This window comes from Apodemus sylvaticus, chromosome 6, assembly GCF_947179515.1.
Source record: "Apodemus sylvaticus chromosome 6, mApoSyl1.1, whole genome shotgun sequence".
NCBI classification, from domain to species: domain Eukaryota; kingdom Metazoa; phylum Chordata; class Mammalia; order Rodentia; family Muridae; genus Apodemus; species Apodemus sylvaticus.
The window spans coordinates 20,340,224-20,352,332 of record NC_067477.1 but is presented as its reverse complement, the minus strand read 5'-3'; the positions used below and the strand labels follow the sequence as shown (position 1 = coordinate 20,352,332).

The 12,109-nt window shown below is 50.6% G+C and overlaps 1 protein-coding gene across 3 annotated transcripts in view; it reads left to right on the top strand.

The window, feature by feature from the left end:
- Nucleotides 1-12,109, top strand: part of Rin3 (Ras and Rab interactor 3) — a 106,842-nt gene that overhangs the window by 18,510 nt on the left and 76,223 nt on the right. The window contains exons 1-2 of one of the 3 annotated variants that reach the window (XM_052185209.1): nucleotides 5,184-5,286; nucleotides 11,555-11,762. The exons of 1 other annotated variant lie outside the window; for it this stretch is intronic. In XM_052185209.1, coding sequence (XP_052041169.1) covers nucleotides 11,610-11,762 — 153 coding nt within the window. In that variant the 5' untranslated portion in view covers nucleotides 5,184-5,286; nucleotides 11,555-11,609. Of the gene's footprint in view, nucleotides 1-5,183; nucleotides 5,287-11,554; nucleotides 11,763-12,109 lie in introns of those variants that run through there. One more of the 3 variants, XM_052185208.1, reaches the window with a different exon arrangement.

Here is a 12,109-nt window from a genome sequence, read left to right as displayed (position 1 = left end):
CGAGTGACACTGGAGCAGCAGCTGAGAGCTTATGTCTTATTCCCAAATTGTAGGCAGAGAAAAAGAGCTAATTGGCAATCGCATGGGCTTTTGAAACCTCACAGCCTACCAGAGATGCACCTCCTCCAACAAGGCTACACCTCCTAATCCTTCCCAAATGGTGCCACCAGCCGGAGACCAAGCATTCAACTATATGAGCCTGTGGAGGCCATTCTCATTCAAACCAGCACAACCTCCATCAGATTGGCCTGAAGACAAGTCCATGTAGCATTTCGTTGATCAGCGATTAATGGGGGAGGCTCTAGCTCTAGCCTACTGTGGGCGGTGCCAACCCTAGGCAGGTGGTTCTGGGGTGTATAAGAAAGCAGGTTAAGCAAGCCAGAGAAAGGGAGCCAGTAAGCAGCCTTCCTCCATGGTTCCTGCCTCTCCTCTTGGTTTTAGTTCCTGCCTTGACTTCACTCAATGATGGGCTATGATCCAGACCTGTAAATCAGATAAATCATTTCCTCCCCCAAGTTAGTTTTGGTCAGTGTTTTCTCACTGCAGTAGAAAGCAAACATACTTCATACTAATGGTCAAGAATTGGCATAATCACTGAGATCCCAAGGGAGTAGACAGTCCCATCCAAGACTCAGGGAATAGGCGAGACAGTAGGGTGGGCTTGGTCAGGTCAGACATGAGCAGGAAGGGCTAGAACCTGTGATCCAGAAGTTATTCTAGAGGAAGATACAAAGACTCAAGTCATGAGATGGGTGTCTGGTGAGTGGGTGTCTGGTGAGGTGTCTAGGACAGAAGGAGGTAGCAACCTAGAATGGTGTCCGACCGAGGGTGTGCCGCTGTGGACAGGTTAGAGCATCTGACAAACCAAGCTTGGGGCTGGCCTACTATAGTGGGGGCTGCCATCAGAAGAGCTTTAACACTGAAGCCAGTGCCCCCATGGCCTTGTGGGGCCTGTGTGGACATGAGTGTGGGTCCAGAGGGAACGCTGGAACCCTTGGTACACTCAGTAAAGTAGGGCTGGGAATTGGGCTGTGGCTCACTTAGGAGAGACAAAGGCCTCTGCAGGCAGACACGGAAAGCGGGACAGCTTCTGACTTGCCAGACCCCTTGATGTGGGCTGTGACGTATGACCTGAGGTGACCTGGTCTGCTCTCATTATTTCCGGGGACCGGAAGACCTGCTTGAGCTGACTTCCCCTCTAAGAGGCTGTGGGCAGCCTGCAGAACTGGCCAGTGCTGGGCAAAACTGTGCAGGGCCTACCTTACCATGCAAGGCTTTCAGTGTTGGGGGGCGGAGAGAAAACCATGAAACAAGGGCTCTGATCCTATCCTAGAAGCCACAAGTGCCTGTGGGTACTGGCCTGGACCGTGAACAGTCAGTCATTCTACCCTAGGTATGGGCTGCAGGTGTCTGTGGAACATTGGTGAGGGTTTAAATCCAGCCAGTTCTCCATCCCACAGGCCCCGGAGCTCTGATTTAGCTCCTGCTGCCCTGCAGCCTGGGCCAGACCAGGAAAGAGACAGCAGCTGGGGCTGCGTTGTGCACGCTCACTGGGAAGGGTCTAGCAGAAGAGATGAAGTTGGCCTGGCCTCCTGCCTCTTCTGGGCTGTCTTCTGAGGCAAGGCCAGCTCCTCTAGAAAGAGAAGCCTTCAGAAGTCCACAGCCAAGGCTCAGCTAAGTCGCAGAGACATGGAATTTGAAGGGCTGGGAGGACCCTGAGTCCTTGGCCTGAGAGAGGCCCAGTTGTATGGAGCAGTAAGCACAGCTGTTCTCCCATGTGGAGCACCCCACTAGCTGATCTCCACATTCTTGCTCCAGTGCCCTCAACTTAATATTAGTCTGAGTACTGTCAACAGCTGGGTTTCATGTGGGGAAATTTAACCTACCAGCCATGTGGGGTTGAGCCCAACCCTCTCCTTTTCCTGAAGAAGCTTTTTCTGAAGAGAGGAGAGGTAAGGTGCCTGGTCCACAGTCAGACTCCGTGCCACGCCCGTTGTGCCAATAACAGCATCTGTAATGAACCACTCGGCTCATGAGTCCTTGACTCCTATCATTTCTACAATGTAACTCTGCCCTCAGACAAGCTAATTTGCTACGATGTCTCCAACTCTTGATGCTCTATAGAAAACTGATGCTTACTACTGTAGAACTTGTTTTGTTTTGTTTTGTTTTGTTTGTGTAACCCTGGCTGTCCTGGAACTCACTCTGTAGAGGCAGGTGTCTCCCCTCCCCACCCCACCCCCATCTACTGACTGGATAGGTAGAATACAGTCTGTCTATTTAAAGCAATGCCATCTGTCAATAAGAAACAAGAGGTTGATAGAGAAGCCCTGAGAGACTCTACTAGTCAGCAAAGTAATGCAGGTGAACCTGGAGAATGTTATGCTGGGTGAAAGAAACTAAACAGTGCCCAGGTCCGCTTACAGGAAATGCAGGGAAGAGGCGAGTCAGTGAAGAAAGAAAGCAGATGAGTAGGACTGGGGGACTGGGGGATGGGGACTGACTGGTGGCCAAACTGTTCCAAGACTCGTGGTGATGGCTGTGCGCCTATGAAAGTCTTAGAAACCATTGTGTTAGACTCTTTAAGAACTATTTATAAAGCGACTGCTTGCTCAGCATATTTCTAGAGGTGGTGTGTGCCAGCATTCCGCTCAGTGTCTGTCTGGAAGAAATAGCCCGGCAGATGTTCCTGTGAGTGCTGCAGGCTGTAGGGACTGCTCTGTCTGGGTGGCACGCGCTCTCTGGGAGGGAGGTCGACATCCTGTCATTACAGAGTTGAGGAGGGCTTTTAGGGGAAAGGGTTTGTCAACCACAGCCATTGCAAAGGACAGAAAAAGCAAGAGTCTCTTGATGAGTCCTAGACCTCACCAACTGGTAAAAAGTGGCTGGCCAGCAAACTCTGATCCCATCTCCGCCTCCTCCTCGGCACTGGGATTATCTCTGCACATTGGCATCCCCAGCTCAGTCCTCAGCTCAGCGAGCACTTTATCAACTGAGCCATCTCTGCAGTCCTAGCCCCACCCTCTCTGTTCTAGCAGAACTTACTTCCCAGCTCTGTCTATTGTCACTTCAGCCTTGCCTCTGTCCCGAGACTGGTCTGAGGCCGCCATCACTTTTAAGTTTCCATTTGCTCTGGCCTGAGCACTCGACTGTGTTGCCTGCTATAGCTATTGCCTCACCACTAAGGTAGATGGTATGGTCTCCCTGTTTTACCAAGGACATGAGGCTCACAGGGTAGGGTGGCCCCGGGATGAGTCTCTATCCCTTCCTGGGACTGCAGCCTGCCTTTGCTGCTGCGGGCACCCTAAGTCCAGGCTTTCGGGTATGATGGCCTTCACTATCAGCTCCTGTGCTTTGCCCCAAGTTCTATAGCGGCACAGGAGAGGAACAGGAGAGAGGAACATTTCCTAATGGCCTTCTTAGGGCTTCTGCCATGATGTCCTTGAGATAGCTGCTCCCTAAAAGTACCCTGGGCCCCAAGTCTGCCTGAAGGATGGACTCGGACTCCTTCTTAATATGGATGTGCAGGCTTCTGACCTAACTTCAAAGCTCTGAGAATGCAAAGCACAGATGTCACGTGTCGGCGAATTGCTGCTGAGATTGAGCTGCCCGGGGAGGTAGTGAGCTCCCGGCCCCAGATGGGGTGAAGAGGTTGCATTGGCAGAAGGAACCAGCTTGGTCTCCTCAGACTACCTTCCCCAACTCCTCAGATTGAGGGTGAAAGCATATTGAGCTCTCTGTTTTTTTCAAATGTTCTGAGCGCCGGGCTGGTGAGATAGCTCAGCAGGTAAAGCGCTTGCTGCCAAGCCTGACAGCCTAGGACCCACGTGGTAAATGGAGAGAACCAGTTGGACTCCCACAGGTTGTCCTCTGACCTCCACACTGTTGTGGCACATGGGGTCCCCCTCCACACCCGGACACAATAAATAAATAAACGTCATTTAAAAATGAAAACTATTCCAAGGCCAGAGAAACCTCCAGGAAACTCAGCAATGCCTTGTGTAGCTACAATCCAGCTTGTGACATCCCGTTATGCTGCACATTGGCCTCGGGTCTTTCTTTTTCATTAAGTCTTGGAAGTCTGGTCGAAGGTTCTCTTACCTCTGCCAGGGTGCACCCAGGGAGCACCCGCGTCCACACTGGCGAGCTGTGTCCACAGAACAGATGCACAGCTGTCCTGAGTGCCTCAGGAGCCAGCATAGATGCCGTGTGTGTATTGCTCGCCATATTCTGGTGGTTTTGTTTGTTTGATTTTAGGACTTTCTCTTTGGGCTCCATTCCAGACTCCCGGGGTAGCTGTGAGAACAGAACAAAGAATCCTTGTGGCCGCTCCTCTCTCATCAACGTGAACACTATGTCTCCGTGTCTCCCTCCTCCTCCCTTCTTCTTTCTCCCTGACTCAGTAGAACAGAAAGTTTCAGGCCTTGTGGTTTGGTTTGTTTGATTGGTTGGTTGGGTTTTGTTTTGCTTTGTTTCCCTTCTGGTCCTCAGTGACTGATTCTCAGAGCTGAGGACTTCTGTCCCTTTCACCTCGGCCCTGGGATGAATAAGTAGTGAATACCAAGTCAGTGTTAGGATTTTGAGATTTTCTACAATGGCTGATGTCAGCGCCTTGTAACAGCCGTGACAGCTGAGAGCTGTCTGCCCAAAAGCTTATCTGTCTTTTTTTTTTTTTTTATTATGAGCACTCGGCAGGGAGAGGGGTGTGTGTCTGTGTGTGTTCACATGGTACATGTGTGTGGGTGATGTGTGTGTGTTCATGTGTGCATCCATGTATGCTCATACGGAGGCCAGAGCTTGATGCTGGATGTCTTCCCCCATCATTCCTTATTTTTTGAGATGAGATCTCTCACTGGACCTGGAGCTTGTCGTTGTGGGTAGATGGCCTGACCAGCTGGCTCCAAGGACTGCACCTATTCCTCTTGCTCCAACCCCAGGGAACAGGCACGGGCTCTCACGCATGTGTGCAGGGGATCTGAACTCGGGTCGTCCTGCTCACACAAAAAGCATGTTACCTACAGTCAGCGTCCTGCCCTGGAAGCTGCTGTGGTTGGTGGTTTGAATATGCTTGGCCCAAGGGAGGGACACTATTAGGAGGTGTGGCCTTGCTGGAGGAAGTGTGTCATTGTGGGCATGGACTTTAAGAACCGCCTCCTAACTGCCCGGAAGGCAGTCTACTCCTAGAGGCCTTCAGATGAAGATGTAGAACTCTCAGCTCCTGCACCATGCCTGTCTGGACGCTGCCATACTCCCACCTTGATGATAATGGACTGAACCTCTGAACCTGTAAGCCAGCCCCAGTTAAATGCTGTCCTTAGAAGAGTTCCCTTAGCGGTGGTGTTTGTTCACAGCAAGGCAAACCCTAAGACAGCAGCTCTCTCTCTCCCCTACCCCACCCCCCACCTCCACGATGCATGCTGCAGCAGCAGTGGCCTTTGTCACTGTCTCCAGCTGAGGAGATGCTGTGGAGCAGGAGTGATATCGTCTCGCCTCTCAGATCTGGCAGATTGTCATGTGAGTGGACTCCACCGCCATTCTCAGGGCCCATCTCCCAAGGGCTTGCCTAGCCTTGGGGGCCTGAGAAACAGACTTCTTAGCTTCTGCTGTTGCCTGTTTGGCTCCACAGTAAGTGAGACATGGTGGCATGAGGAATGAGGTGGATCTGGTGGGATATGCTAGCAAGTGACAAAGTCTGGGTATCCCTGGGAGAAGCACACATGACCACCATCGTGAGACCTAGTGAGACCTAGCTGAACTGTTCTCACAGGCCAGGCTTTACCAGCTCAGTGGGACAGACGGGACTACTGTTGGTTTAAGATAGTTTTCATCATAAAAGCAATGTGTAATCAGTTTAATGATTTGAGCCAAACCCTTCCACCCCACTCCGTGAACATCTCAGAACTGTCTATAATGATGACTTACATGGCCAACTAGAAATTATTCCGTGTGTGTGTGTGTGTGTGTGTGTGTTCCCAAATAAGACTAGGGAGAAAAAAGATTATTGAATTTTCTTTGCCAGCTACTACAAGGATGCAAATGTGGAACTTTAAAAAAGCACCTTTTTCTAAAGTTAAAGGTTTTAACTTTTAAAAAAAAGACCCTTTTTATTGCATTAATCATTTAATTGTTTATTGTGTGTGGGGGTTTATGTAACAGGATGCATCTGTGGAAGTCAGAGGACAAGTTGTAAGAGCCAGTTCTTTCCTTCCATCATATGGGTCCCAAGGGTCAAAGACAATTCTCAAGCTTAGCAGCAAGTCCTTTGACCCACTGAGCCATTTCATTGACCCAGTTTTGGGAAACCTTTTAGTACAGTAGTTAGAAATACAGACTCCAGAGCCTGACCCCAGGGTGTCTCATCTTGGGACCCTTAACTTGCAAGGCCCCCAAAGTCTCTTTCTTCATGTCTCATACATGGCTATTGGGGTTGAGAGTTAGACTCTTTTGTGAGACACAGTTCAGCCTGGTGCAGCAGATGTGAGAGTGGCAGGCCTCCCATCACCCTGTGAAGCTCTTCCTGCCTTCTCTGCTCCCTTGGAGCCTTGTGCAGAGGGTCTGGGCCATGCCAGGGTCATGAGGACGGGCTGAGGGGGCGTGGCTTTCCCATCTCTCGAACCCTCCAGGTTGTGTCCAGATCTACACAAGCGGTCTCGGTTCTCCCAGTAAAGCTCCTAGGAGCTCACCAAGCAGCCAAAGCCTCTGGCTCTGGGCCAGGAAACTTCTGCACTCTCCCTGGTGGGTGGCAGCCAGCAGCCAGCGCCCCATTCTGCCACCTGACTGCTCTGACCCCCAACAGCATTTCTGTCTTCTTCCCACCGAGGTTCATCAGGCCTGAGACAGCTCCCAGACCTTCCTCACTGTCCATGGAGGCAACTCCCTCCTTCCTTGCAGAGCTGCTCAGAACATCCCAGGGAAGCTGGTGCTGAGGGACACTGTGGACGTCTTGGGCAGCTGACCACAGACACATGGAGGCAACAGTGTCCCTAGACAGCTGTGAGAGGGGAAGACTGGGGGCCACCAGAGCTGACGCTTGCGCCATGCACTGAAGGATATCTGTCTTGGAGGACTTCTCTTTGTGGCAGAGCTCCTCCATAACCCCTGGCCTAGATCTTTTATGCTGTCAATCAACTCCGTTCGCGACGGCCTGTCTCCGTCACGTGTCACGCCTGCTTGCTTCTTTATCTATGATCGAAGATTTCAGGGTACAGCACTCTCAGCATCTGCTGTCAGGAGGGAGGGCGTGGGCGTCAGAGTCTTTGCTCTGCCAACAGATGACAGGCACAGAGCCAAGAGGGTTCAGGGACCATCACTGACAGCAGGCCTTACGGCCACAGGCAAGGCTCAGAGCGGGCCAGCTCAGCGTGCGGCAACTCGGAGATCACACCTCCTGCCTATTTCCTGTGGACGTTGAGAGCTCAGTTACTCTGAGTTGCCTGCCTCTCTCTTTAGCTTGGTCTTGGCAGGCAGATGCCAGGAAGCTTTGTCCCTCAATCTCTGTCCTCTTCTCACATAGTACAAAATCCACATCTCCCTGAGGCCTTGGCTCCTCTGCCTTCTATATCTTGCCTGGAGACAAGGGCTGTGACCTCATACACAGTTCTCTAGGCCAAAAACGCCCAACCCTAAGGGCTCAGAGCCAGCCTCTGTCCAGTTTACTCTCCAAATGGACCTTGAGGGACCTCACTGAGCTGACTTTCCTGGAAAGCATCTTTAGAGCTCATGTTGAGTTGGAAAGCATTTTCAGAGCCTGTGTTGGGTTGGTCCACAGTGGTGTCATCGCCAGGCATGTGCACCATGCTGGTCTTGCCTATTCATCCACCAGCTGAGCTTGGGGATGAAAATCCTCCTCCTTGTGGTTTGTTACATGGTCAAGAAAATTGGATTCCCCTGGCAACTCTGTTCACGTCCAGCTACACATCTCCTTTGTTCTTGCTCTCACAGGTTGCCACTGAGACCAGGTGTCTCGGATGCAAGATAGAATCACAGATGTGAGTGCCATCCACTGCAATCAGCTGTGCAGAGTCCTCATATTAAGTCTATATAGTGGGGTGGGGATTGTAGCAGGAAGAGAGCTGAGGGGTACGTTCTTACACAATAGGTAGCTCTGCTGAGTTACAGATAGGCAGGGTACTAAATCCTCAACAGTCACTGTGTCAGATTGGCACAGTATTCCTATGAAAGAAAGACTTTTTTTTTTTAAAGGTAATTAAACTGAAGCCCAGAGAGGTGACGTAGCCTGAAGTCACACAGCCTGTATTCAGATCCAGGCAAGTAGGCTTTATCTGAACAGGCCACGTGGGATGCGAGGATCTTTATCTTACACGGTTTCCTAAAAAATGAAATGAACTGTTAAGCACGCAGAGGAAGTAGAGAGAGGCCTTTGCAGTGGACAGTCATAGCCACCATTTACCCTTAGTCTTCTTCGTTCGCATGACTACATGCCTTAATCCATCCTAAGTTCACTTTAGCTTTGTGCCTTCCAGAGAAAATTCTAGACCTCCCTGAATATGTTAGCATGAGGGTTGCTAACTACAGAGTGCAGTATTAGATTACTGTTCATTACTGCTTTAGTATAAAATGGATACATAAGCAAAGTAAGCAGACATGCATATGTAAGTAGACACCATTCAAACTTCACACTGATTCTGGGAACTGTTTCCTTTGCCCCTGGCTTTGAGTCAGCGTGGGATTTTGTGATTCATCCATGTGGTCATTTGTCAGTAGATCTCCTTATTGCTAGCGCTTGCCTTGGATAGAGAGCCCAGCCTCCTCTTCATCTTCCTCCTATCCTTGGGTACCTGGACCAGCTCTGAGTTATCATAAGTTAAGCTGCTGTGACCGTCTTCTGGCCTATCTTTTGTTGGACAGGCTTTCGTTCCTTTAGGAAACTTACCAAGTAGCGGCACCTGCCACGGAACCCGTGTGCTTAGGTTACGACAACCTGCCCTGTCATGTTCCAAAGTGGTTGTGCCAGTTTACATTTATACTAGCAAATCTGAGAGCCAGGGGCAGTCCTAATTTCAGTCAATTCCAGTGGTGATGACACCCTGGTGGCACTTTGTGGTTTTAATTTGCATGTCCCTAATGACCAAAGGGTTTTTCAGAGCCTTTCACCTGCTTCTTGGCCTGTGTGTGTTGCCTTTGGAGAATCTTTTCAGATCTTTTGACTTACCTTTTTTAAGGGACTTGCCTGTCACTCATGAAGTATGCATTTTGCCGGTATTTCTCCCCAGATTGACAGGCAGAGGTATGTGTGTGACCGTGTGCTCTTGAATAGGTGCATGTGTGTGGAGGGCAGAAGATGAAGTCTTGTGCTATTCTTCAGGCACCTTCCACCTTGTTTTTTGAGACTGGGTGTGGTGGTTTGAATAGGAATGCCCCCTTCCCCCCCCCAATAGTCTCGTAGATTTGAGTGCTTAGTCATAAGGGAGAGGCACCACTAAGAATTAGGAAGTACGGCCTTGTTGGAGGAACCGAGCATTGTGGGTAAGCTTTGAGGTTTCAAAAGCTAGAGCCAGGCCCAGTGTCTTTTTCTCTGCCTCCTGCCTGCATGTTCGGATGGAGAACTCTCAGCTCCTTCTCCAGCCCCATGTCTGCCTGCACGCTGCCATGCTCCCCGCCATGAAGACAATGAACTGAACCTCTGAACCTGTAAGCCCGCCCCAGTTAAATGCCTTCCTTTATAAGAGTTGCCATGGCCGTGGCGTCTGTTCACAACATTAGTAACTCTAGCTAAAACACAAGGTCTAAAACTCCCCAAGGAGGCTGCCTGGCCGGCAAGCCCCAGACATCCATCTGTCTCTACCTCCTCAGTGCTGGGCCTGCAAGTATGTGCTGCCACGCCCAGCTTTCTTACGTAAATTCTGGGTATCAAACTCAGATCCTCACGCTTGCACAGCAAATACTATACCTACGGAGTTGTCACCCCAGGTTTGGGCAGCTGTTTTGACTTCTCCATCTCCTCTCTTTCATCCCTTGGCCTGTTAGCTGAAGTGAGCTTTGGGTAAGAAAGAGCCCCATGGGAACTATAGGCAGACAAGGAACTCAAGAGAGACTACAGACAGATGTGGGTTCTGTGGGGGTGATGGACTTTGGCAGTGGGGGGTTCCTCTCAGGATGAAAATGTCTTGAACATGAGGGCTCTAGCCTGAACTCTTAGGAAGTGGGAGCCATGATGGCTTTAGAGTAGGCATGCACACTGTTAGGTCCCATGACTCAAGCTAGAGTCTGAAACAGTTTCCACTTGGTCAGCCGAGAGCAGCAGCCTGCAACTCATGGTGCAGGGAGGATTGTGAGGGAGAGGGAGAGGCTCAGCCTCTGGAGATTGGCAAAGATCCCACAGGAAGCCCAAGGTCTGGTTCAGAGAACAGGATGTCAGAGGCTCCTTCACTAGGTGCTGGGCCTTAGCCAATGCCCCCAGTGACTCCTGACACGGGAATCCCCTGCCTGCCTGTAACGTCACCTCCTTCTACACTCAACCTGTAAGCCCAGGGCCGTCCTGCCTGAACACATCTCTCTCCCAGATACCTGCAAGTTTTCAGTCCGAAGTCGCAGTGTAATGGGTTCCTCCTGGGTCTTTCAGGCCCCCCTGGCAGCTCCATTGTCCGACCTACTCTGCCCTCCTGTCTTCTCTCTTTGAAATGAAAATTCCTGAATGGTTTGTGGGGTTCCCTTCTGTTTCTTTCTTGACCATTTTACATACTGCTGTCACCTGAGCCTAAAAATGCTCTCCAGGCCATATTTTCAATAAGGCCCAGTTATTCTTATATTCTTGGTCAGGAGCCTAACCTTTAATAGCTGAGCCAGCTCTCCAGCCCAGGACCGGCTAATTTTAAGAACCCAGTGACCAACCTGAGGCACATCACATTAGATGGTGCAGGTCTTTCTCTGTCACTCATGGAGGTAATTACATGGGTATCCTCTCAGATGCTGCCATGCTTCCTTCAGTCCACTGGGACTGAAATTTAGCCACTCTGTCCACTCTACTCCTGTTATACTTAGTCTCTTCTTGTCCCGTAGCTGGCCATTCTAGGTATGTCTTACTTGTTATAACGATAAATGTCTTATGTGGAGACTCCTCTCGGGAATGATATCATTCCCCAAGACGGCCCTGGCCACACAGATGCTAAATGAGCAAACAGGGTCCCTTCACTCTACACTTATTGTCCGTCCTCCCAAAGCCAGCTGCAGTGTCTTAGAGGTTTACTGCTGTGTTCAGACACCATGACCAGTGCAACTCTTATAAGAGCAACATTTAATTGGGGCTGGCTTACAGGTTCAGAGGTTCAGTCCATTATCATCAAGGCAGGACCATGGCAGCATCCAGGCAGGCATGGGGCAGAAGGAGCTGAGAGTTCTACATCTTCATCTGAAGGCTGCTAGCAGAAGACTGGCTTCCAGGAAGCTAGGATGAGGGTCTTAAAGCCCACACCTACAGTGACACACCCACTCTAACAGGGCCACACCTTCTAATAGTGCCACTCCCTCGGCCGAGCATATACAAACCATCACACTCAGGATGGGCTGACCATTTGATTCTATGTCCTATTCTCAGTCCTATTCCAGATGCTGGCAAAGGAGAGGGAGAGGAAGATGAGGAGAAAGACGGCATGAGGCTTGGTTTGCCAACCACCCTGAGGAACTGCATCCCACGCCGGGGCATCAGTGTCCTGGAGAAGCTGGTGAAGACCTGCCCTGTGTGGCTGCAGCTAGGGTTAGGTCAGGCAGAGGCTGCCAAGATCCTGCAGCTGGAAATGGCTGGGGTAAGTCAGTTCTGTGCACCCCAGGGAGGCAGGTACAGCTGTGAGGGGCTCGGGATGCTCCCCACAGAAGTGCGTTCATGCAAACAGCTGCTTTCTTTCTTCTCTTTGCTTTGATCTGTTCCTGTGACACAATGAGCAGTGGGGGGCAGGGTGTGCTGGCAGGGTCTCCTGAGGCATTTCGGTACCAGAGATATAGGATTGTATTGGCTTTCTCTGACTTTGGGAGCTAGGCCACTGATCAAGGACAAAAGTGTCAGGACACATGATCTACCTGCCCCTTGTTTATGGACAAAGATAAGAGGCCATGTGGTTCATCCACAGACGTCCTGGAAGCTTTGAGGTGGGCA